This window comes from Haliotis cracherodii, unplaced genomic scaffold, assembly GCF_022045235.1.
Source record: "Haliotis cracherodii isolate W230 unplaced genomic scaffold, xgHalCrac1.p SCAF_8, whole genome shotgun sequence".
NCBI lineage: Eukaryota > Metazoa > Mollusca > Gastropoda > Lepetellida > Haliotidae > Haliotis > Haliotis cracherodii.
In genome coordinates, this window is record NW_027266341.1 from 7089442 (window position 1) to 7117347 (window position 27906).

The 27906-nt window shown below is 39.3% G+C and overlaps 1 protein-coding gene across 2 annotated transcripts in view; it reads left to right on the plus strand.

Annotated features, from left to right (window-relative positions):
* Positions 1–1722: 1722 nt before the first annotated feature.
* Positions 1723–27906, plus strand: part of LOC139450729 (GRB2-associated-binding protein 1-like) — an 83248-nt gene continuing 57064 nt past the window's right edge. For both annotated transcript variants that reach the window (XM_071232530.1, XM_071232532.1), the window contains exon 1: positions 1723–1922. In XM_071232530.1, the coding sequence (XP_071088631.1) occupies positions 1821–1922 (102 nt within the window). In that variant the 5' untranslated portion in view covers positions 1723–1820. The remainder of the gene's footprint in view (positions 1923–27906) is intronic.

Consider the following 27906-nt stretch of genomic DNA (forward strand, 5'->3'; position numbering starts at 1 on the left):
TCACTTTCACACTATTGTGAGCTTCCTACTTTCACTGTGGAAATAAATGAGTGTATATTTTCAAACACAGATACTAACTAATTCTAAAATTGCGTTTTGTTTAGAAAAAGAAAGAAAGTGATTTTTGCGTGTACACTTCCCCTTTAAGTCCTAGGTCACATGGGGTGGCAGCTATATCAGATTCATGATTGAAAGTATGTTTGGAACTAGAATGCAGTCTAGAGTGTCTGAATGCATGGTCAACAACATTTAAAGCACGGAGCCGTGAGCCTCGGAGCTAGATTTTTTTTGGAGGGTATGGTCGGTGTGTTATTGCTAAAGACAACCACGATCACGAAACGCGTTGTCGGGTATTTGTTTCATCATATTTGCACAATTGTAATATTACTCTACGGCATAATTTATTCTTTGATGGCCTTATTCAGCCTCATTGGATGGTTTTAGAAGTGGTATGAAAATGACCTCTGAAAGCCTGACTATTTAAATAGTGTCACATACAGACCCTGACAAAAGAAAAAGTGGGTTTCACCGAAGTGGTGAATGGTGGTACACATGTATGGCATATTGGGAAATGAAAATGTAGAGACGTCCACTGTGGGTATGATAAGAGGTGTAACCACGGTAATCTTTTAAGATTACAATTTGTACCAGGAAATACTTTAAAAACAATTGCCTCAACTTCTACACACAAAATAATGATTAAAGGACGTGTTGGATGTGGTGAAAATATTGCGTTGGGAAAGAAAGTCGGGCCCTCCTATTAGAATGTTTTTTTTTCTATGAAGCAGGGTGAAAATGTGTAAGATGAAAATAAAATTATTTTATTTTAGTGGTTGTTAATGCTATTGGGAAACATTGTACTTTCTTAAATAAGAATGAAATAACAAACACGTCCTAAATATGAAACTTGACATAAAATTGCGAAACAATATACATACTTCTAGCCTCTATACACATTAAAATTCTCACATAGATATTCCTCACCACACTAAATGGGAACAAGGAGAATTCCTAGACACTCCAAAATCGAAGACAAAATTCAGGGAACTCGTAGACAAAAGACATATGGTAGGGAAATATACTCATCTATTGATTTATTACATATAGATATTGAATTATTATGTGGCAAATGTATTTCAAATAGTAAGTTTTAAATGACAATAATATTATTGCTATCATCTTGTCCCTCTCTGCTTGGATATACATGTATGTACCTATTTACAAAGGATACTGCTAATGCTCAAAGGATACTGCTAATGCTTTCATAACAAAAGTACGGTAATCCCCTATTCATCACTTACGGGGTTATTAATTTATTTACAAAGAGGCCTTACCATATCTTTTATTAAACACTTTTGAAATTAAAAAAAACAACAACATATGCAAACGAAACACTCAGAAACATAAACGAGACCGGTATGGCGATCAGTGATAATAATAATAATGCTAAGATTACTTATCATCATTTAATTCCAATATCTAACTCCACTCCCGGTTTGTCTTGGAGGTGGCGGTGTCTACGAATTCACCGCATCCGTCCGTATTATAACATTTCTTGTTTGCCAGGCGACAGAGCGATAACAGCGCACATGTATCAGCCGAACGCACATAGAATAACAGTCAAACTGAGTTGTACGCGCGATACGAAGAGCTATACCACTCGATAAAAGCGGTACGCTTCCTTGGTCTCGAAAAGTATGTAAAATAGCGACGACCGTGAAAAGAACCGAACATGTTGATAATGTCAAACTTGTGTAACATTTATCAGAAGACTTCGTCGACATGATTTTCTGAACGGATTTTACAGTGCCTCGGATATTATGGGGCAAGCGAAAATGAACAAGATAGGAAATGTAGTTTACTCAGGGTGGTTGATCAAGTCTCCCCCAGAGAGAAAAACAACTTGGAAAATCTTCCGAGCGGTAAGTTTTTATGAGACAATTTGACATATCAAGTTATCAACCACCTTCTCACCTACCTTCTATTGATCAGAGCTTACTGAATGGGATGGAACTTCTTTCTTGTTTTCATTATGTTTATTATGCATGGAGGGATTTCACTGAATGACCCATTTTATTGAGCAAATGCATGACCCGGGCAATCGTTTCCAAACTTGACCTACATTCCATTCATGAAGTCATGCACAGACGGACAGAAAGAATGGGTTCTGGAATTCTGACTCTTACGTGCATACCAGCCTAAAAGAATTCAGTATGAAAAGTATGTCGTAATGAAGTGAGATATTATAATACCCTTTGCACTTTATCTCAGTTCAACTATCTCATTGAAAGTCCTGTGTTACAAAGTCCAACAGTTGAGAGGTGATCATTCTTACCATTCTTCTGTATGAAACTATGCTATCAGTATTTTCTTGATTGACGTGTGGGAAACCTTTCATCTTGATTAAGGTTGAGGATATCAAAATTATCCTCTCATCCCATGCATCTTTGACCTGTAATGTGGTCAGTTATCCCCAAGATGTAAAGAATCACACACCTGTCAAATGTGAAAATTATATGAACTTGTAATAATTTCACGTCTAAGCAGGAATTGGTCTGTTTCGAATAAATTCAACTTGCACTTGCAGATCATGAGCTTTAATGCCCCCTTTGAAAACATGATCTTACGCCTGAAAAGACAATCTTTTTGCTTACAATGAGGTGAAGTTTTAGTTATATTTGTAAACTTGAAATCCATATTATCATGGTCTCTATATTATTACAAAATAGGAAAATCTTGTAATCAAAGCCCCCCTGTCTACTGTTGACTTATGCAAATCTAAACAGGGGTAGAAACTAGCAGTTATTGTCCACTAGTCCTTACAATGATTATCAGATAACATATAGAAAAACTCTTAAAAGTGGCAAATTTCTACTTGCCCTTATGATACCTTAACTGTTGGACAGATTGGCAAGGACTATTGGATTAGTGCCAATTTCTAACAATGCTGAAGATGATATTTCATCACTTGATATAATACAGGTCTTGCTGCTGAATGCCACAGCTTCTTGTAAGTAAACATATTAGTTTGTTCATAATAGCAGGTTTCTGGATTGTCTTTTTATGTGGCACTACCCCAAACGTTTTTTTGGATGATCACTGTTGACCCAAGCCTAGGTTGTATGTATACCTTGCTACAAGAAGTATTCCTTCAAACTCTTTTTTTGTAAGCAATTTATTTTTTACTTTACTTAGATTCAAAATTGTACTTATACGATAATACACGTGATCTGCCTCACACATCTGGTTCATCATATCAATTGAAGGAAATATGTTATAATATGATTATTTGATGTTCTCCTTGACTTTGCCAGTCATGGTAAGTCTGTTGTGTATACATATAGAGGAACTGTCATGACTTTCTCTGTGGTCTGTTGCCAGAGTAGGTACAGACACTTCCGTGCCCCTTGAGAGACATGGTATCTATAGAATTAGACTCATCAGCATCTGCCAGACTGATAAACCGAATAGATTTGAGTTAATTACCCGACATACAAAGTGGTATTTGTGTTTGAGTAAAAATGAAACTCTGAATGTTAAGTCACAGACCTAGTTTCTTTTGAAGTTTTATTTAGTCCTTTTCAGTTTTAAATGGAATATCGCTCTGGATTCACTGAGAAGGTAGACTGCACTACAGTTTAGTGTTATTGTTTGGAATAAATTTCTCATGACCTGTCTGCACCTACAATTTCCCAGGCTCTAATACTTTATTTGTTTTTAAAAACAACTTGTCAGTAATGACATTTTTTGCTCAGTTTCATTGTCACAGGGGATTCTGATTTATCTGAAATTTTGAACGCTGGTATGATACAACGTTATCTTTAGCCTACATTCCTGGCTTGAGTAGATTTGATGGACGGGAGGATGCCATTCTCACAAGTAATGAGGCGACACATATCAAACATTTCAAACATGTGTAGGCATGAGACATATTATGTACACCCATCGTCAAGTCACTGGTTTGATTGACTCATTGACTGGTCAGGGCTAGAAGCCACCAACATAAAATAACAATTGAAATTAATTTTATATGCCTGTCCCTTCTTTTTTATGAATGAGAAAAACAGTACGACTGCAAAACGCAAACAAAATGCAACTCTTGTCTGGATTAATAACAGTTGAAATGTCATTCCAGCATCATGGCAGGGGCATCAGAAATGGGCTTCATACATTGTACCCATGTCTGGAATCGAACCCGGGTCTTCGATGTGACAAGCTAACGCTGAAACCACTAGGCTACCTGACCGTCCCTAATTCTTAGAGACCAGCCTCATAGCGCTTGTGTTGAATAATTTGTATGATTGCCAATAATATTTCTCATGTTGGATTGCGTAGTTCCCTTTCCAAGAAGAAATACGACCCAAACTCTACATCTGTAGTGACTGATAAGCCCTGACAAACAAGGTGTTATACTCTGCAAATTGAGTTGATACAGAAGATATTAATACCCTGTAACTGTAATTAATTGGCCGAGATGTTGTCTTTCAAGCTGTGGTTCATACAGTTTAAGTCTGAATTGGTTATTTAAACATGATTAATGAAATAACTATGCATCATGTTCATTGTTCATTATTCCTTAAGAAGAGTGAGTGAGTTGTGTTTATCACCGCTTTTAACAGTATTCCAACGAGTTATATCACAGCGTGTCAGCTAAATGTAGGAGGAAAGCCCGAAGTGATGCAGTTCTTTGACGTTTACCACTTCGGTGAAACCCACGAGCATGGGTATGGTACTGACCAACCTAAAAACATAATTGAGGCGGACGGGGATTCGAATCCACAATCATAGGTTTCTGGCGTGCCCAGGGGACGCAACTCTGCAAGCGAATTGCAACGCCTTAGACGACTGGGCCACCCATCCCCCCCTTAAGAAGACACAACAATAGGTAACTAATGGTATTTTCCAACTCATTTAATATGGGAGATGGTTGTGAAGCATTCATGCATCATATTTGATTCCAGATGACAGTGAATGGAGAGTGTACATCCCTGAGCCTTAGGCGACACTATTTTTGTTTCTGTTGACAAATTCAACCAACTGGAGCTTAAGGGCACAATGTACAAAAATAAAACTAGTATAAATATATTTTATTTACCCCACAGCTTTATCTTTGAAGGATTAAAAAACTAACTGGATCAGATTATTAACTGTGGTAACTATTGTAACTGTCAACATTTAAGTAATATTTGATGAAATGCATCCTTGTCTGACAGAGAATGATACACATGTTTCTAATTCTGAAAATAGCAAATACCCTACACTTTAAACACAATTACCGTTTGTTGTTCCCTAATAAACTATCCCACCAAAACAAGTTTATTACAAGTAAAATGAAATAATAATTAGCCTCACAAATTAATTTTGATTTCAACCAACCCAAGTTGTTTGGTTGAAATCTGTTAACCATTAGATAAGACTGTGTGGTCTGAATTAGTAAACAGGGTTAGAAATTGGCACTAGTCCTATAGTCCTTGCCAAACTGCCCAATAGTAAAGGTATCCCAAGGACTAGTAGAATTTTGCCATTTTTAAAGGTTTTGCTATATGCTATCATTATAAGGGCTAGTGGACTGAAACTGTTAGTTTCTACCGCTGGTAAATATAGGGTGCCAGTATAATTGCATTTAAGTGGGAGTGTTAGTTGTCACAGCTTTGTAACTAGTGTTGGACATTGCCCAGTTGCGTGTGCTTGATAGTCTGACATACGTCGCCATAATGTTCCATGGATTGATGAGGTCTTTAGAAAAGATAACGAGTACTTTTAGCTAAAACCATCCATGACCCATGGAACCCCGTTGGTTATTGACATTGTATTATATTATTTGTTAATAGTATGAACTATCTATGTATTGAGACTTAAAGGTAAACATTCTTCAGGACAAGTTTAAAACGACTGTCTGAATTTCATGATTTTGGTATCTCTTGGCAAACACCTATGAGACAAAGGTTGTATATATCACATGGTTCTGTATAGCATCTTTAGTGGACATTGTCTGCCCCCATCAGAATTATTCGCACATATGCTAACCGAGTAAGCCAAAACATTAAGAAAATGACCATTGTGAAGTTTTCTTTGAATCCGTTTTGATATAATTTCTTTGATTGCTCAGATGCCCGAACCTTAGTTAACTACCATCAACAATCAATGTCCTACCTGTATGTTACTAGACACGGGCACTGGGCAAATTGCCAAATGGTAATATTACACTCCATGAAGTATCCAGGGAAAGACACATTGGCATTATGCTAGGAATAGTGTTTTTGTGACAACAGTTAATTTTCGGAGAAAACTAGTGCATCCTCTTGTGTAGCTCTTGTTAAGCAACTGATGTTCACCAGTAGCTATCATCAAGAATCCCCATCAGTTGAGAAGTATCTTTGGGTGGAGGAAACCTGAAAGTATTTTTGATTTGTAACTCTTATTTGTAAGTATCCGTTGGACTGACATTGAGTCTCTGAAAAGATGGTGTCATACAATTAGTGTCCTATATTGTCATGCAACAGGAGCATGGTCAGCTTAGTTTAAAGTTGCAATAGCAAGTCACAATTCAAGTTCACCAGTTGCTGTCTTCTAGCTCCGTAACAGTATCATATAGCCCATTATCCCTCTCAGATGTTGAGTACCGGCAGTATATCATAGAAGGGAACTGAGGGAATCAGAAGTTTTCCTGAAGCTGTTTGTTTGTTGTTTTACGCCACACTCAGCAGTATTCCAGCTATATGATGATGTTGTGTAAATATTCGAGTCTGGACCAGAAAATCAATTGATTGACATCACGAGCATCAATCCACGCTATTGGGACCGATGACATACATCAACCAAGTCAGCGAGTCTGACCACCCGATCCTGTTAGTCGCCTTTTACGACAAGCATAGTTGCCTTTTATGGCAAGAATGGGTTGCTGAAGACCTATTCTACCCCGGATCTTCCTGAAACTGAAGACGTCTAGACTGGCCAAAGTATTGTGGATTATCTTGTTAATTTCCAAGTGTTCTTATTTGAGGTCTTTTTTTAAGTATCCCTAACAGAGTTTAGTGTTATGTTTGACCTATTGAAACTATAAAGCTTTTGTCCTGCTGTTTGTCCTTCAGTGAACGCAGGTTTGAGATGACACAGGGCAGGTCAATGGGAGTTGTAGTCATGATGTTGATGTGTCTCCTGCTTTAGGCTGGAACATGGCTGCAGGCTATAGGTCACACAACTAACTATCAATATATGTATTAGCTGCTGAAGCTGTCATCTCTAAATTAGACCCAGATATCAGAGCTGCAGATAAGCTGCGTATCTGCGTAAAATACGCATCAGAAATGCAGGAATACGCTGTAAAATAAGATCCAAGCGTATCAAAAACGCAATGAACATTACAAATAAGCTACCAAAAAAAACTTGTGCGTATCATCAAAATATTGTGAAGTAACACTGCGAATTAGATTAGCAAATCAGTAACTTATTTTGAAATTATAAACGGGCATTCCGTCAACCTTACCAAACTCCACGGTGACAGTTACTTCACGATCATTCGCTACACACTTTCTTGTGGAAGTATCGTGGTATTTTTGAGTCCTATGAACATGATAAAGCTCTCAAACCCACACGACACCAGATGAATAGTGTTTTTAAATATTTAACTTAAATACCCACATGTGTAAAAACTTGTGGGTAACAGAAATTTGAATACACAGATAGAATTACTGATACCCAATGATTTTAAAATGCATGGGTAAAAATACCCACAACACCAGAAGCTTATCTGGTGCTCTGGATATTGACGAATGTGACAATACAAGTATTGCTATGTCAGTTTTGGATTGCGTATGAGATAATATATGACACTTGATATGTGTGTGGTGTATGTGTCTATATATGGGCTTGATAATATGCTGTTTGTGTTACAGTATACCTTGATAGTAATATCATGGTTAACATTTATACTAAGTTATCTTATAATAATTAGATCTACATCAAGTGCTTTTATGAGTTATCATGGTGTAATATTTATACACCATTTCATATAATTATAGTTTAGCAAGTAATAATTATTATCAGGTAAAATGCATATATAAAATATCAGTAGTTTCAGTTATAGCTTTTTAGATGGTTGCTAGCCTAAGGTATCAAGATCCCATCTCCCAGACAAAGGATATTTATTTAAGTATATCTGTCATCACCTACCGGGGTATATTAGAATAACATTACTTCAATTAAGACTCATTAAGGATTAGCCCCATACAAGCTCGTCTATAGTGCATTAAAGATTAGCCCCCATACAAGCTCGTCTATAGGGCATTAAGGATTAGCCCCACACAAGCTCATCTATAGTGACACCCTAATCTCTTTCAAAGCATCCAGTAAATATGTCAACAAGATTAGTGCCAGTCCAACAGGATTAACAGGATTTAGTATTCCCCTCTGTCCAGCCATCCATTTAGCATAGGACACAACCAATCGTGTATCAACCAATCACATTCCTTTCTATTGTTCAAACTTTCATTAAATACATACTGTAGCCAAGTTCTAGCAGAGAAGGGGTTTGACTCTCTTACCAAGCAGACCTCTCTCCCACAGCCCAGAGTGTGTACCGACTCTCTGTGGCACCCTCTGTTATTATCTAAGTATAAATTGTAAATTGTTAATTGTTCTTGTAAATAAAATTGTGATTAGTCTCCTGTGACTCTGGCTCTTTGCTGACTAATTCCCCAAGAAAACCAGCACGTCATTTGGAAGGTATTGTTCACCTAGAACAGTTCCATGATAATTTGGCGGAGAATCATCGTTTTCGGAACCACAGAGTCCAGGAACTAACTACAACCAACTACAAGAACCCATTGGAGGACATGTCCAACCGTGATCATCTGATGGAATAACAAGCAAGCTGCATCTACCTCTGACCTCAACACTGGATTAAAGACAACCAACTCCTCCAAAGACACCAACAAAGGAAGAAAAAGTCTTCAAATATTGTAAGTACTACATTGTTGATTACTTGTCTTCCTTTAATTTAGTACGGTACATACTAATAGGTGTCATGGCAAATATGGAGTCTGGTATGGAAAGTAACTTCGAAAGTGAAATTCCAACAGTGTCTTTAGTTACGCCCCTTGCCAAAAGTGTAATTCAGGCAAAATTTGGCACAAAAACAACAAATTGTTTAGTAGATACAGGGGCATCCATTTCTTGTATTTCGTCTGCTTTTCTGAGCACAGCTTTTGAAAACCTTACTCTTGGAAACTCACCCTTTCCACAGGTTAAAGGTGTTGGCGGCGAATTGCACAAAGTGTTAGGTTCAGTTGTGTTAGATTTTGTCATTGAGGATCAGGAATTTTCTCAAAGATTCCATATTCTGCCTACACTTCCAGAGGCAGTGATACTAGGTGAAAACTTCCTTGATGACAATGATGCAGTCTTAGATTATAGCTGTCATTCCTTGATACTTAACAACAGCACCTCAGATAGGCAATATATCAATTTCCTAGCCAATTCAGTACAAGAGATTAGTGGATTAGCAAAAACAATAGATCAAATTTACATCCCCCCTCAGAGTGAAATTCATTTCAAGGTCAGACTATCAGAGACCAAAGAGGATTCCCTCATCCTCATTGAACCCATTGCTTCCCTCACTGCTCATACTGAAGTAGCAGGTGGTAGAACTCTTTCCAAAGTGAAAAGCAAAACTGCTACATTTAGGCTTATGAATCCCTCCCAAGAAGAAAAAGTTCTTGACAAGGGAACAGTTGTAGGCAAATTTAGTTACATTGACCAAGACTCTGTTTATGCAATCGACTGTGACCAACCATTCATCAGTACCGTTAACACTGACAATGAGAAGAGAGACAATGACACCAGGGATTATGTTAAAATTGCACAAGAATTAGGATTTGGTTTGACCAATACACAACTGACTCCAGACCAACGACACAGACTACTTAGATTCTTGGGACTAAATAGAGACATGTTTTCAACGAGTCTTGCAGATTTAGGAAAGACTAACATGCACCAACATATCATTGACACTGGCGACCACCCACCCGTTAAGAGTAGACCATATCGCCAATCTCCTCATCTCCAAAAAGTCACTGAAGAACTTATAGATGATTTTCTGAAGTATGATTTAATCGAGGAGTCTACTTCTATGTATTCAGCTCCCATTATCCTAGTCAAGAAACGCGATGGCTCATATAGATTTGTTTGTGACTACAGAAAGTTGAATTCTGTCACTTTACCAATGTCATGGCCTCTTCCTGTTTTTGATGATGTTGTTGATAACATCGCCAATACACAAGCTAAGATCTTCTCTACTTTAGACCTTGCTAATGGCTTCTTCCAAGTGCCATTACATGAAGATTCAAAGCATAAAACTGCTTTCGTCACCCATCAAGGCCTTTATCAGTTCAAACGTTTACCCCAAGGTTTGACAAATTCTCCACTTTGTTTTCAACAGCTCATGAGCAAGGTGCTAAGAAAATTGCTTTTTAAGGTTGCGCTGATTTACATTGATGATTTGATAATTTACAGCAAAAACTTTGAAGAGCATCTCCAACATTTGGAGCAAGTATTTTACTATCTGAAACAGGCAAAATTGACACTAAAGCCATCCAAATGCAATTTTGCAACGGACAAAGTTTCTTTTCTGGGTCATGTTTTATCATGTGGAGGTGTTCAAGTTGATGACAAAAAGATTGAAGCAATTAGAACCTTTCCAGTGCCCAAATCACAAAAGCAGATCCGCTCCTTCTTAGGTCTCACGAACTTCTACAGGAAGTATGTGAAAAATTACGCTCACATAGCGCTTCCACTGAATGCCTTGCTAAAGAAGCATTCAGAGGCAGAAGTAGGAAAGAAACCAAAGTTCCAATGGTCACTTGAGTGTGATCAGGCATTCAACACCCTCAAACATGCTATGAGTAATACACCTGTTCTGGCGTATCCAAATTTTGACAAAGAATTTCTTCTTGCAACTGATGCCAGTGATATGAGCATAGGTTTTGTTTTGAGTCAAAAAGACGAGAAAAATAATGAACATCCAATAGCTTTTGGTGGTAGAGCTCTTCATGGCAGCGAAAAGAACTGGAGCATTACAGAAAAGGAAGGCTTAGCTCTAGTTGAAGCCATTAGATCCTTTCGTCCATACCTTGCAAATTCCAAATTCACAGTCTACACTGATCATATAGCATTGAAATGGCTGAAATCCATCAAGGATGCCACAGGTAGGTTAGGGCGATGGTCTTTGGAACTTTCTACCTACACTTTTGACATTGTTCACCGCAGCGGCAAAGCCAATGGGAATGCCGATGCTCTCTCACGTAGGGAATATGAGGAAAATATTAACTGTAATGATCAGACAGAAGAAGATGCTGAGAAAACAGTCTTCTCAGTAACTTCAACTCAGCAAAGCAAATCAACTAGCAGTACCACAATCTTGCCAAACACCAATTTATCCACACAAGTCACACAGACAACTCAAACTGAGGATATTTGCACACCTATTGTCAATCACTTAGAATCAGACACACAGACAACACATTGGTCAGTCACCTTTGAATATGAAGAGGATTATCAGTCAGTACCAGTTAATGTTGTCGCAGCATTACATGCTACAAATGCTGATGTTACCCAAGACACATTGGTTGAAGTAAGTATAAAAGAACATCCAAATTTACGTCACCTACAAAGGATTTGTCCAGATTTCATCCAAATCTTTGACTACAAAGAGGATGATGTCCTTCCACTAAATGAAAAGGATCGTCAAAAGATTCTTATCGAAGCCAATACTTTTGAAATTGATGAAGGCATCCTATACAGATTCGTTCCACAAAGACAGAAAGGCCATGCAGACAAGTTCATTAAACAGCTGGCAGTCCCAAGAACCCTCAGAAATCAAGTCCTGCAATCCTATCATGACTCAGAGTTTGGCGGTTGCCACCATGGGAAAGAAAGGATGCACAACACCATGAGACCTAAGTACTACTGGCCCAAAATGTACAGCGATATTGCTACTTATGTCCAGACATGTGAGGTATGTCAACAGACCAAGAGGCACTACCATGGCAAGAAGGCACCACTTCGTCCACTACCTGTAGAAGAGGTCTTCACCCGATGGCACGTTGACATTCTCGGTCCCCTGCCAACAACACCAGATAAGTACAAGTACATTTTGGTCATCACAGATGCATCATCTAGATGGTGTGAAGCTTTTCCACTTCGGACCCAAGAAGCCAAAGAAGTAGCAGATGTTCTCGTTAGAGAAATATTTTGTCGGTATGGCGCACCACGGACCTTAATTTCAGACAGAGGTCAGAACTTCATGTCCAAACTCATCAAAGCAATTTGTGAACTTTTGGCAATTAAATTTACCCATACCAGCCCATACCATCCTCAAACAAACAGCTGTGTAGAAAGGCTCAATTCATATATCAATCAGTCACTAAGAGCCTATTGTAACAAGTCTCAAAATGATTGGCCCCGTTTTATTCCTGGCATCATGATGGCCTATCGGATGGCTCCAAATTCATCAACTCAAAAATCCCCATATGTTATGCTTTTCGGCCGAGAAATGAGAGCTCCACAAGATGTAGCATTAATTCCAAAAGAAAATTTAGGCCACAATAACAAAAGTTATCTTTCCAATTTGCTTGAGGAGCTTGAAATCACTAGAACAATCGCAGCTGAAAACACTGCTCGGGCTAAGGAGGTGTATTCAGAACAATATAATAGAAAGGCTAAAGAACCAGAATTCGCCCCAGGTCAAAGAGTTTGGCTTTACTGTCAAAAAGTTGAAAAAGGCCTTTCCAACAAATTAACCAAAAAGTGGTATGGTAGCTATTATATCGTCCATACAGGTCCAAATTATACCTACAAACTACGCCGAAGTTCTGACGACAAAATACACAAACCACTGGTCCATGCCAACCGTCTGAAGCCATATTTTGATCCTGCTGATCGTCCACAGTATCCTCCAGAACCATACCTCAATGACACCAGTAACATAGATTCAGGAGTCATGGATGACAATGAGGAACCAGTCAGTGATTCACAGCCTGACAGCAACAATTCCCCATCAACAAGTTCAACTTACCAAACCGCTGATCAATCACCTCCACAACAGAAAGGTAAGAAGGTCAATTCCAAAACGAAGGCAGGCACTTCCAGCAACAAGAGTTCGAAGCAAAAGACCCCAACAAAGAAGAAAAACCCTGCTCCAAATACAACAGCAAAACCTGCAGGTTCCAGAACGACAACAATGGAGGAAAATCATGCCACACCAGGTCCTATTCCTCCAACCAAGGTAAATGAAAAGGTAAACAAAGGGAAAAGAGGAGTGAATAGTAAGCATCACCAGCCCAAATCCAGAAAACAACCCGACGACAGCCAGGTACAACCTCCAAGTCCAACATCAGGTAATCAAACCAAGGATATCCCTCAGGTTTTCAATCCAGAGGACATCCACTCAATTGTTAGTTCTAAGAGAGCAAATGGCAAAATCTACTACAGAGTGAAATGGAAGGATCCAGAAAGAGGAAACACATGGGAGTATGGCAGCAGCATTCCAGACTCCATTAGGAGAGAATTTCACCTCAAAAGAAGTATGTCAGGAAAACGACGAAAACGTCCACTGAAGAATCATAAGTTTTTCGACAAAAAGGATTCAGCACAAGACAATAAATCAGTCAATGTTCTGTCAGGTAATTCAATGTCAGGTAATGTCCAGCAAACCATGTCCACCAAACCATGCATAGAATTAGATGTCAAACCATATCTGTTTTTTCCAAAACACCTACGAAAAGTAAATCATAAAATAGAAAGAGTTCTGGGCATTGAAATTATTCAAGGAGACTGCTATGTCAAGGTCTCATATAAAGAAAATCCTGATCAATTCACATGCTATTTTGAAAGTGTTCCTCCCCACCTCATACAGCGCTACCTTGATGATAGCTGGAAGGATCTCTGTAAGTGGTGCTGTCTAAAAGATAATCCTCCATATGATCCAGAGGCAGCACCAATTTATAAATCCAAAAGGGGTATTTTTCCACATAAAGACTTTGGAAATATCAACACCTTTTTCTACCGTGAATCATATTCGAATTACATAAATTGTGGTACCACTCAACCATACGGTGATCTACTCCCCATATATACCGACAGCTGCCAATTGAACATATTCTTGATCAAAATACAAAATCTCGTGAATAAACGGTGCAAATCACGATACAGCTATTAGATGTATCTTGTTATGTTTTCTTGTGTCCAGTCCTTTCACTATGGGTCGCCAGTTGAGAACAAATGGCATCAGCCTGATCATCTGAGTTATTTGTATCACAACAAATTTTGAGCATTGACCTGATCAACCAATCTCAAAAGCAAAGTGAAATGACACAAAGCAAACCATACGGCGAATCGAAACACAAACCGCACCGAAGCGAAGCAAACCGTACTGCGAATCGAAACCCAAACCGCACCGAAGCGAAGCAAACCGTACTGCGAATCGAAACCCAAACCGCACCGAAGCGAAGCAAACCGTACTGCGAATCGAAACCCAAACCGCACCGAAGCGAAGCAAACCGTACTGCGAATCGAAACCCAAACCGCACCGAAGCGAAGAAAACCATACTGCGAATCAAACCCAAACCGTACTGAAGCGAAGCAAACCGTACTGCGAATCGAAACCCAAACCGCACCGAAGCGAAGCAAACCGTACTGCGAATCAAAACCCAAACCGCACCGAAGCGAAGCAAACCGTACTGCGAATCGAAACCCAAACTGCACCGAAGCGAAGAAAACCATACTGCGAATCAAACCCAAACCGTACTGAAGCGAAGCAAACTGTACCGAAGCGCAACAAACCGTACCAAAACAAAATAAACCAAACCCTATCGCATTGAACCGAACGAAAATCAAAACGAAACAAACCAAATTGAAATAAAGCAAACTTAACAACCGAAATGAACCAAAACAAAGAAAAGGCAAACCAAATAGTTACGAAAACTAACAAAGAATTCTAAAAAGGATATACACCTTTCTAACACCTTTTGTATACCGTATTTGTGTAATAAATCAATGCACTTGTTATATGCACATGCACATATATGTATATATAATTCGTCTAATGATTGTATCCAAAAATAAAAGGATATTACTATTTTTCTCATGATATACTTTTGTAATTTGCCGCCAATATATTCTTCCTGGCCATGACACCGTTTAGTAATAATTATGTACTGATCTTTTACATCATAATTATCATATTTGTTTTATTTTCTAGTTATTACAGACAAACTGAGGAAATATTTATATATGACATATTATTTGAACATGCTAACTCTCTTTTCTTTGTTTCCATGTAAAACCTCCATGGACACAGCTTACTATATTACAACCCCAATCCAAGATGTGGAACTCAAGGCCTCCTACATCACCCATAAAACCACCAGTACAGAGTGCCAAGACAAGCCAGCTCCACATCCAGATTCCCTGATAACAGCATTTTTATATTATGTTTTCCTTATATCAAAGAGACTCTATAATAATTATTATTCACTACTACCAGTTTAACTTTATACATTGTCCATCTAAGCCTTCATTATTTTTATTTTTACACGTTTGGGGTCCAAACTTTTTCAGACGGAGGGGAAGTTATCATGGTTAACATTTATACTAAGTTATCTTATAATAATTAGATCTACATCAAGTGCTTTTATGAGTTATCATGGTGTAATATTTATACACCATTTCATATAATTATAGTTTAGCAAGTAATAATTATTATCAGGTAAAATGCATATATAAAATATCAGTAGTTTCAGTTATAGCTTTTTAGATGGTTGCTAGCCTAAGGTATCAAGATCCCATCTCCCAGACAAAGGATATTTATTTAAGTATATCTGTCATCACCTACCGGGGTATATTAGAATAACATTACTTCAATTAAGACTCATTAAGGATTAGCCCCATACAAGCTCGTCTATAGTGCATTAAAGATTAGCCCCCATACAAGCTCGTCTATAGGGCATTAAGGATTAGCCCCACACAAGCTCATCTATAGTGACACCCTAATCTCTTTCAAAGCATCCAGTAAATATGTCAACAAGATTAGTGCCAGTCCAACAGGATTAACAGGATTTAGTATTCCCCTCTGTCCAGCCATCCATTTAGCATAGGACACAACCAATCGTGTATCAACCAATCACATTCCTTTCTATTGTTCAAACTTTCATTAAATACATACTGTAGCCAAGTTCTAGCAGAGAAGGGGTTTGACTCTCTTACCAAGCAGACCTCTCTCCCACAGCCCAGAGTGTGTACCGACTCTCTGTGGCACCCTCTGTTATTATCTAAGTATAAATTGTAAATTGTTAATTGTTCTTGTAAATAAAATTGTGATTAGTCTCCTGTGACTCTGGCTCTTTGCTGACTAATTCCCCAAGAAAACCAGCACGTCATTTGGAAGGTATTGTTCACCTAGAACAGTTCCATGATAGTAATATGTATGATATATGAGGCTGGTTCATGGCTAATGAGGTTCCTGAGGTATATTAATAATATACATGAAAAAAACAAAGGAAGTGCTTTGTTATTGACTTTTGATCCCATGATATTGTCCTCCATGGAACTGAATAATATGATGCTATCATTCTGTTTTGTTGTTGTTTAATGTTGCCTCCCTTTGCTGTACCAGGATCCACTGGTTGTTTTGAATCCCACATTATGATCCTTCAACAGTTACTGTAAACACCATTCTTTGAAGTGTGGATTTTACCAATATGGTAAACATATGACATGCAATCCTTTGGGCTTTCCAAACACGCTGGGACACAACTGGAATATTGTTCAAAGATTTGTTAAACCCAACTCTCTCATTGTTTTTTGTGTGTTAAAAAGTGTATAATGGAGCATGATATGAGCAAAATGATATGGTTACACATCATATCATCACTTTGTTAAAGAAAAGCCTAGAATATGTACTTGGTTTACATGAAAGGTCGAGAGTTGTTATTATGAAGTTCTGCTCAGAACAAGGAATCATTTCAGATGACTAACAAGACTTGCTACCCTATTATATTTGAGCCTTTCATTTTACTTGTATGACATTGCCATTAATGAATATGATTTGACCCATTTGGTGTTGAATTGACTGAGGAAGACTTGCTTCATCTTAGGGATTCACTGGCACAAGATATTTGATCCTATATGCATATTAACATGATTAATGGACCGTTGACACAGATAGCAGTTAAAGCCAGACCTATGGGGAGGAACAGAGTGTGGATGTAGAGATTATCAAAACTTGTTCAGTTTACAATCCATGTTAAATTTAACTGATAATTTCCTGATAGAAAGACAATGATGTGTGGGCAATGTATTTTTAAACAAGGAAATTGTCTCTTTTTTCATAAATAGCATAAGGCTTCACAAATAATTTATATTCTTAAGGTGAAGTGGTCAGCTTAGGACCTACATTTTCATGGCCCCCAATATAATACTTAAGTCCAACTGTCCCAGGCCTCATTATAAAAAGACAGGTGAGTCCTTGTACTTCAGATACCCTGACCTGACGGCAGTTATAAGAACCTTGACCCCATGACCTTTAGAAAGACCTTGTGTAAGGCTGTAGTTTGTCAATGTCGCCTTGTCAGTGGAACTGAATAAAGGAAAGTTTTAATCTTTCAAAAGAGCCATATTACAAGGCGCTAGGACTGAGGCCTGGTGCAGTTGTTCGGTTGTATTTCTGGAGTTGACAGGATGTTGTCCCCACCCAGTGTCCCAGTAGCTGCCTGCAGTAATCCTGAGGTCAATAAAATATTACAGGGTCAGTGTTCATTGAATCTCCTCAGCCAGGTATTACACACATCAGATGTATTTCATAGAGTTTGGACCCATGAATATTTAGGGTAGAATAGGTCACCATCGACCCATGCTTGCTGTAAAAGGTGACTAAGAGGTGATTAACAGGATTTAGTGGTCAGGCTCGCTGACTTGGTTGATGCGTATCATCTTATCCCAATTGGATGGATTGATGCCAGTCACTGGATTGTATGGTCCAGATCTGATTATTTACAGACTAAATAAACAAACATAGAGTTTGACTATATTTATGCACTTGTCTTAACATGCCTAAAGTGCAAGTCTCATGGGTATATGCAACTTGCAGAATTGGTTAGATCATAACATCATTAATGCAGATTTCGTATAAAAATTTTCAGCAGCGCTTAATAAGGTTTACTTGCACTTAAGTCCTGTCTGTCAATTTCAAAGACTGAAAGGCATATACGGCAAAGAGGAGCCTTTATATACAGAGGCTCCATATATGGTTATGGTGGAGGAAATGTCCTCCAAACTTCATAACTGATCGCACAACATACTCGACCCTCTGCACCCAAGCAAGCAAGTTTACGTTCATGGTCATAGTTGGCTGCACACATCCTCGGCAAGGCAATGACCGTTTGTACACTGTACTTTCCTTTGAATGAGTGGGATTAAAGGATTCATATATACTCCTTTCTTTCAACAAAGGAAATGTGACAAGGGCTATTTATATTACAAATTGAGTTCACTATTCCACGAGGAAACGATGTGCGAAATATGCTCTTTCTTCAATTACGTTAATTCTTCTGGTTTCTGTACTTCATTTATTTTGTTGAGACTTTTCTTTGTTTAAAATATTTGCTGATCCGTGTATAAAGTGAGGAAGCACTGATAATGCTACTTCGCAACTTCATTTTCATGAGCTCAAATAGATCATTGCTTGCCAATATGTCCTACTCTGACAGTGGCTATAGTTTTTAGATATATTATGGACTGTTAATGTTTCTCGGAACATGAATTTGTGATTTCCAAGGAAGGAGTACAAGTGAACCCCGAGGAAAAAAGGAGTACAAGAGAACCCCGAGGAAGGAGACCAAGTGAACCCCGAGGAAGGGGTACAAGTGAACCCCGAGGAAGGGGTACAAGAGAACCCAGAGGAAGGAGTACAAGAGAACCCCGAGATGGGGTACAAGAGGACCCTGAGGAAGGAGTACAAGTGAACCCTGAGGAAGGAGTACAAGTGAACCCCGAGGAAGGAGTGCAAGTGAACCCCAAGGAAGGGGTACAAGAGAACCCAGAGGAAGGAGTACAAGTGAACCCCGAGGAAGGGGTACAAGTGAACCCCGAGGAAGGAGTACAAGAGAACCCCGAGGAAGGAGTACAAGAGAACCCCAAGGAAGGAGTGCAAGTGAACCCCGAGGAAGGGCTACAAGTGAACCCTGAGGAAGGAGTGCAAGTGAACCCCGAGGAAGGAGTACAAGAGAACCCCGAGGAAGGAGTGCAAGTGAACCCCGAGGAAGGAGTACAAGTGAACCCCAAGGAAGGAGTACAAGTGAACCCCGAGGAAGGAGTACAAGTGAACCCCGAGGAAGGAGTACAAGTGAACCCCGAGGAAGGAGTACAAGTGAACCCCGAGGAAGGAGTACAAGTGAACCCCGAGGAAGGAGTACAAGTGAACCCCGAGGAAGGAGTACAAGTGAACCCTGAGATGGGGTACAAGTGAACCTCGAGGAAGGAGTACAAGTGAACCCTGAGGAAGGAGTACAAGAGAACCCCGAGGAAGGAGTACAAGAGAACCCCGAGGAAGGAGTACAAGTGAACCCCGAGGAAGGAGTACAAGTGAACCCTGAGATGGGGTACAAGAGAACCCCGAGAAAGGAGTACAAGAGAACCCCGAGGAAGGAGTACAAGTGAACCCCGAGGAAGGAGTACAAGTGAACCCCGAGGAAGGAGTACAAGAGAACCCCGAGGAAGGAGTACAAGTAAAACAAGAGAACCCCGAGGAAGGAGTACAAGTGAACCCCGAGGAAGGAGTACAAGTGAACCCCGAGATGGGGTACAAGAGAACCCCGAGGAAGGAGTACAAGTGAACCCCGAGGAAGGGGTACAAGAGAACCCCGAGGAAGGAGTACAAGTGAACCCCGAGGAAGGAGTACAAGAGAACCCCTACATGTTTGAACCTTTGATTGTCAATAGTGACAAAGATATCCAGGATGATCCACATCTTGGCATGGATCACAAGGGATTGCAAAACACAGATTGGTTAATTTGTTTGGTATATTTCTTCAAATCCCGATATCCTGCTGTAGTCTTGAAATGGCACAACAACGAACTCGGAATCCGTGCCGCTTGCTAACGTGTTGCATTACACTCTACACATGGCTGAGTGATTTATGATGCCTGGGGGGCGGTCGGGTAGCCTATTAGTTAAAGCGTTTGCTCGTCACACCGAAGACCCGGGTTCGATTCCCGACATGGGTACAATGTGTGAAGCCCATTTCTGGTGTCCCCCGCCGTGATATTGCTGGAATCTTGCTAAAAGCGGCGTAAAACCATACTCACTCACTCACTCACTATGATGCCTGGACTGACTGCTAGCATTTACCATGCAGTAATAAGTACAATCAGAAGTGAGATAAGGGGGACTGTGGGTGAGACAACCACTAATTGGCTACAAAGATCAATATGCTCGTGTTATACACACAATACAGGTCTCCTGACAACTAATGACTAATGAATCGCGTATATTCTGTACCCAGCTGATGGTAATACCCCAATCAGCTTGCAGGCCAACTGTCCGCGCTAATTAAGCCACGCTTCCTTGTTTGCGATTCGGTTGGGTTGTTACAAATACAGACATCAAAATACATGCTTTTATTGAAGCGCAACAGTGTTGAGTTTATGTTTCCACATTTTCTTTCTCAGCCATCGTCTTGTACATCAAACTGGCTACATACTGATGTAAGAGAAATCTATTACTATTACTATTACTTGAACTTGACTTAGGGTTGTTGGGGTGGAGGGATAGTCTAGAGATTAAAGTGTTTGTTCGCCTCAGTGTAGGCCAGGTTTCCATTTCCCCACATTTGGGTAGGGCCCGTTCTTGTTTGTTTGTTGTTTAACACTGCACCCGGCAATATTCCATCTATATGACTGCGATCTGTAAATAATTGAGTGTGGGCAGACAATTCAGTGATTGATATCATGAGCATCGATCCACGCAATTGGTATACGATGACAAGCCTGACCATCTGATCCCGTTAGTTGCCTCTTACAACAAGCATGGGTTGCTGAAGACCAATTCTCTACCCGAATCTCCACAGGTCCCCATTCTTGTGTTGCTTAGAAGTGGATCGGCTGGAAGCTTGCAAAAAGTTGTGTAAAATTATTCTAGCTTGCTGACTGATAAAACCAAAATCTGGTCCTCTACAATGCCTGATTGATTTATATCGAAATAAAAGGACGAGTTACCTTCTCCTAGACAGCGCCTTACATCTCAGCCCCACCTAGGTTTTTTGTTGTTGTGCATTTGAGCTTTGATTTAATTTGTGAACATAATTCTGACTGGTCAGTCTCCCAGACCCAAGAGAATAAGTTAAAAATATGAATCCAACTCAAGTCTAGAATAATTTGGCAAGTCTAGATTGTCTCAGGTCAGCTTTGTTCTGGGCTCCATTTAATATTTATTTTGTAGATAAATAAGATAACTATTTCTGGGACTACATATAGGTCAAGTCTGTAACTTTCAAATGAAAATAGTGGTGTGTCTGTCTGAAATCAATTGCATTGTGTAGAGTTGTGTCCCTTGGACATGCCAGAAACCGATGCTCGCAGTTCCAATTCCAGACTTGCCCTGATTATGGTTTTTGCTTTGAGACAGGCATTTGAGTCACCTGCATTAACAAACTTACTTGATTATCACTTGCCCTGCAGGGACCCCTTCCTCTTGAGGGATTACAACTTGTTTTAAGTATGATTAGTTGGTTTGGAAACCCAAATATGTGAATCTTTGGACAAAAACGGAATGAGGCACAATGCTGAATACCAACAATTCTTTAACTTCTCTTTTTGCCAGTGTTAATGTGATTAAGAAGGTTTTCCAAGAACGTCTGTTTACAGAAGAGGGCTCCCCACATTTCTGAGCAGGTAAAAGCAGACCACCTGTCTGTGAATCAGTCTGTCTTTTATATACTATGTTTACACGGCAGAGCAAGAAAGTCGGATCATTTGATAGCGGGAGGGAATACCACAGTCCCAAAGAGGGCTTCATCGGTTTGACCTTCAGCAAGAATACTTATATTGGGGATAAAAAGCTCCAATTATTCTGCGACATAAAAATCCCAAATTTGCAGATTTCTAACCTTTGTCATTTGCAGTATGAGAGAGCGGAGCTGTGTGTAGCGTAAATAGCTCGGCTTTCTCACAAGAATGCAGCATCTGCTTTCATCAGCAGCCACAAATCCCCGTCTGCAGGCGCTATGGATCAGAGGCTTTTGTAATCACTTGTGCCAGAACTTCCCAGGTCAGGGATGGTGGCCAAGAAAAAGAGGCTGGTATTTTACACTTGTGTCTTTTAGAATCCAAGCAAGAGTTAACTTTTCCTGATGATTATTGGTTTATTTTAGACCAGAAATCTGCAGTTGCCATATCTTAGGCATTGTGGAATTTTCTTCTCTCAAAATGATTTTTTTCAGTATTATTATGATTATGGTTTTTCAGATCATAGACTTGATTGACATTTGGTATTATCAAAGTAACAGTTGATGGTCTAAATACAAATGCCATTAATAATAATAATAATAATAGCAGTAGCAACAGCACAGCAACAACAATAATACAAATGTTATTTCTATAGTGCAGTGTTCCTATCATTGAGGGACATGCTCAATGCTGTTTATCAGTATCAGGGTTTGTTCATAATTACCATTTTCGACGGAATAAGCGCCCAGGGCCCTCTCAAAATTAGAAATAGGGGGCTCTTATTAGAATATTATTTTGGTGAGAAAAACAGAGTTGAAAGATAAATTTCGTGATTTATACTGACAGCCTGAAATGTTTATAAAAGACAGATATATTGTTGCAGAATTCAATTTTCCATAATTAAGGGCGCATATAACACATGAGTTCGTATTATATGCGAATAAATAAGTCTTGTGTACACTGATCAATAGGAAGGGGTGCTAATTGGGATTGTTCACTAGCCAATATATTAGCAAATTTCGCCGTGGGTGCTTATTAGAGCAGGGCGCTTATTACGTTGAATACGGTAGTAGGTAGGGTTTTGTTGCACCAAGCAGTCTGTGTTCTACTGTGACTATAAGTATGAATGATGATGTAGGGGAGTTGTGATGTTTAATAGTGCAAAATCACTGTGTTAAAGTCTAGTAATTAAGCAAATATTCTTTTTGTAAAATTTGAAGAAAGCAACTAGATCTATGTCAGACAATAACTTGAAGGTAATTTTGTTCAAGACAAATGGACTGTTTCATGTCTTTATTTTTAACAAGAAATCCTTCCTGACTATCATCCTGAAAAAGGTTATTTTGGAAATCCAATATTGGACAGCATGGCCAGTGGTCCAGATGCCTTGCTGTGCACTGCATGATGTCTGGGGACACTTCCCAAGTTAAGTCTTCATATTTAAACAACTAAACAACTAAAGCAGAACCCAGACCAGGAAAATAAATACAAATAGTTTATGTGGTTTAATAATCATAAAACAGGGAAGATCTGGGCTAGAATAGATCTTCAGCAACCCATGCTTGCTGTAAAAGGCGACTATGCTTGTCGTAAGAGGCGACTAACGGGATCGGGTGGTCATGCTCGCTGACTTGGTTGATGGATGTCATTCTATCCCATTTGCATAGATCAATGCTTAAGATATCAATCAATGGATTGTCTGGTCCAGACTCGATTATATCATGTTATATACAGACCACTATAAAAAAGCTGGAGTGTGAATTATTTACAGACACTGTCATTTAGCTGTAAAATACCTGAGTGTGGAGTTAAACAACAAACAAACAAACTAAATGTTAACAAAACCATTTTTATTCGCTTTTTAATAATGTTTTATCAAAAGAAATTTATATGCTTTTTTGTACCACTACAAACAGTTTACTAAAAGAACTGGCCTCCTCTCACAGAAGTAGTTTACTAAAAGAACTGGCCTCCTCTCACAGAAGTAGTTTACTAAAAGAACTGGCCTCCTCTCACAGAAGTAGTTTACTAAAAGAACTGGCCTCTTCTCCATGTTCTCACAGAAGTAGTTTACTAAAAGAACTGGCCTTCTCTCACAGAAGTAGTTTACTAAAAGAACTGGCCTTCTCTCACAGAAGTAGTTTACTAAAAGAACTGGCCTTCTCTCACAGAAGTAGTTTACTACAGGCAACTGGGAACATGTTGACTTGCTCTTTTTATGTTTCATTCCTCTGTCCTTTGGAATATGAACGTGGTTTTATTGTGATAAGTGTCTAATACTACTGATACTGCTGACAGGGTGTACCCACCATTGTATATATTTCTCCAGATGCTCGTAAGTAAGGGGACTACCTCCGTGGTCTACTGGTAGAGCGTTCGTCCAGAGAGCAGAAGGTCCAGGGTTCGATCCCAAGACACGTCATCACAAAAGACGTTAATAGATACTTGTTGTTACCCTGCCTGACGTTCGGCATTAAGGGGCTAAAACATGGACTGGTCGCCTCGTAATCAGCACACTGTGTCTGAGTGCGATATTTATGTTAATATTGCTAAGTGTGGTGTTAAATAACAAACAAACAAAATATTTCTAACTACTCAAGCTATAATGTTAGCAATATATCTATAAGCCATACAATAAAGATCATTTGACCTCTCAAGTACTTGGGCTGATTTGCATACACTGATGAGGGACCGACCCTGTGATATTCTGGCAGGAGGCCAGGGATTGGTCCCGGAATATGCGTTAAAAAATAATTGTGCTTCAAACAAAAATTATTAATATTTTGGCTCATACTTTCAAGTAAAAAATATCTGGTTTTGCAGTTGCAGCTGAAAACATTCAGTCCCTATACAAAATCCCAGCTTCCCCAACCGTCCCCAACCCTCCCCCCAGGTGTCAAATGGCCTTTCCCTTACCATGAAGAGAGACGTACTGTGCTGATACCTTGAACATCATATGAACATGATGGACATAGTGATGGCCTAAAGGGAAGGTTTGTAAAGAGTCGGATCAGAGGAAATGGCAACTTTCAAGTACTGATGGTCATCTGATTGCGTTCATATACTGATAGCAGGGACTTTGATGTCATCACCAAGTATTTGGTGATACAAAGTTTTGTAATTGATTTTGATGGAGACTGATAAAAAACTGTCACTTTAGGTCAAGTTAAGGATGTATGAAGCCCATTTGTGATGTACCCATCCTTCATGTGACTGGAGTATTTGGACAAGTTTGCCTAAACCTTGCTTGTCAGCCTCTTCCTTGATAAGGATTTATCAAGGGATTCACAGTGGCCGAAATCCCTGCTCAATCGTCCATTTTACTCTTCCAACTATATCATAAGCATGTGTTAATGAATCACTATCATATAGGGATGATACCAGGTGGTTGTGAAAAGGTGAGTGTACCCTGCCCGACCGATGGCACCCATCACAAACAAGCATGCGAAGGCAAGCCAATTGTTCACCTGAAAAAACACAGGAACATACAGTACAAACTTGTAAATTGCTTCGGACATCATTTCTGTCACTGGTATGTAAATTTTGGACATGTCCTCAACACGTCTACCATAAAAAGTTTCTGAGGCCTTGAGTGTTGTAAGAGTTGTATGACGCTGTTTGAAATCTTCGTAGAAAGATTATGCTTGATAGTACCTCAAAAGTTGTGAAATGTAGACACAAAACCAAAGATTTTATTAACTGTTTGGTGTTTAAAGTCGCACTCCAGCATTTTTACGGCGGTCTGTATATAAAAGAGTCTGGACCAGACAATCCAGTGATTGACATCATGAGCATCAATCCACTCAATTGGGATACAATAACATGACCACCTGACCACCCTATCCCGTTAGTCGCCTCTTACGACAAGCATAGTCCCCTTAAACGGCAAGGATGGGTTGGTGAAGACCTATTCTAACTTGGATCGTCATGGGTCTTTTATGTTGTGAATGTTACCCAGTTTGGCGATTTCCTTGTTGTCTTATGAATGAGACAGTTATGAAAGTGAAAGGGAGACATTGTAACCTGGCAAATAGATGTGTCAGCTTTGCAGTGTCGTAGTGTGTTAGTGTACTGTTATACTTCGCAGTGTCGTAGTGTGTTAGTGTACTCTTATACTTCGCAGTGTTGTAGTGTGTTAGTGTACTGTTATACTTCGCAGTGTCGTAGTGTGTTAGTGTACTGTTATACTTCGCAGTGTCGTAGTGTGTTAGTGTACTGTTATACTTCGCAGTGTCGTAGTGTGTTAGTGTACTCTTATACTTTGCAGTGTCGTAGTGTGTTAGTGTACTGTTATACTTCGCAGTGTCGTAGTGTGTTAGTGTACTGTTATACTTTGCAGTGTCGTAGTGTGTTAGTGTACTGTTATACTTTGCAGTGTCGTAGTGTGTTAGTGTACTGTTATACTTCGCAATGTCGTAGTGTGTTAGTGTACTGTTATACTTCGCAGTGTCGTAGTGTGTTAGTGTACTGTTATACTTCGCAGTGTCGTAGTGTGTTAGTGTACTGTTATACTTCACAGTGTCGTAGTGTGTTAGTGTACTGTTATATTTCGCAGTGTCGTAGTGTGTTAGTGTACTGTTATACTTCGCAGTGTCGTAGTGTGTTAGTGTACTGTTATACTTCGTAGTGTGTTAGTGTGTTAGTGTACTGTTATACTTCACAGTGTCGTAGTGTGTTAGTGTACTGTTATACTTCACAGTGTCGTAGTGTGTTAGTGTACTGTTATACTTCGCAGTGTCGTAGTGTGTTAGTGTACTGTTATACTTCACAGTGTCGTAGTGTGTTAGTGTACTGTTATACTTCGCAGTGTCGTAGTGTGTTAGTGTACTGTTATACTTCGCAATGTTGTAGTGTGTTAGTGTACTCTTATACTTCGCAGTGTCGTAGTGTGTTAGTGTACTCTTATACTTCGCAGTGTCGTAGTGTGTTAGTGTACTGTTATACTTCGTAGTGTGTTAGTGTACTGTTATACTTCGCAGTGTCGTAGTGTGTTAGTGTACTGTTATACTTCGCAGTGTCGTAGTGTGTTAGTGTACTGTTATACTTCGCAGTGTCGTAGTGTGTTAGTGTACTGTTATACTTCGCAGTGTCGTAGTGTGTTAGTGTACTGTTATACTTCGCAGTGTCGTGTGTTAGTGTACTGTTATACTTCGTAGTGTGTTAGTGTACTCTAATACTTCGCAGTGTCGTAGTGTGTTAGTGTACTGTTATACTTCACAGTGTCGTAGTGTGTTAGTGTACTCTTGTACTTCGCAATGTTGTAGTGTGTTAGTGTACTGTTATACTTTGCAGTGTCGTAGTGTGTTAGTGTACTCTTATACTTCGCAGTGTCATAGTGTGTTAGTGTACTCTAATACTTCGCAATGTTGTAGTGTGTTAGTGTACTGTTATACTTCGCAGTGTTGTAGTGTTTTAGTGTACTGTTACACCGTTGCGTCATCACCAGTATAAAAACGCACATGTTCACTCTGTCAAAATGTACTAGTTATTCCCCGTCCAACGAAGTTTCCGGAGCATAACTCATAAACCGTTCAATATTTTTTCATGAAACTTTGCAGGTCTGTCAGGTACATGCTAAACTAGTGCCTTTTGCTATTTAAATTTTTTAGAAATATTCATTTTTTATGTTTCCACGGCAACAAGATGGACTTAGGTTCCAAACTATTCTTTTTTTTACAATTTCCATGACAAGTTCCACCTCGGTTAAAAAAGGTTAGGGTTTGTTTAGAATTAATTATGTCATAAATTCTGCAACAGGAGTTGGGGATATAGCCATGTTAGTGGGAAACTCTTGCTCACCTTGGACTGACCTCCAGGACTCATGTGCTTGTAAATGTTACATTTTGTGTGTGACACAAGCCATTATGTGCAGTTTGATTCTTAACTCTCCCTGGCTGCTGGAAGGGTTAT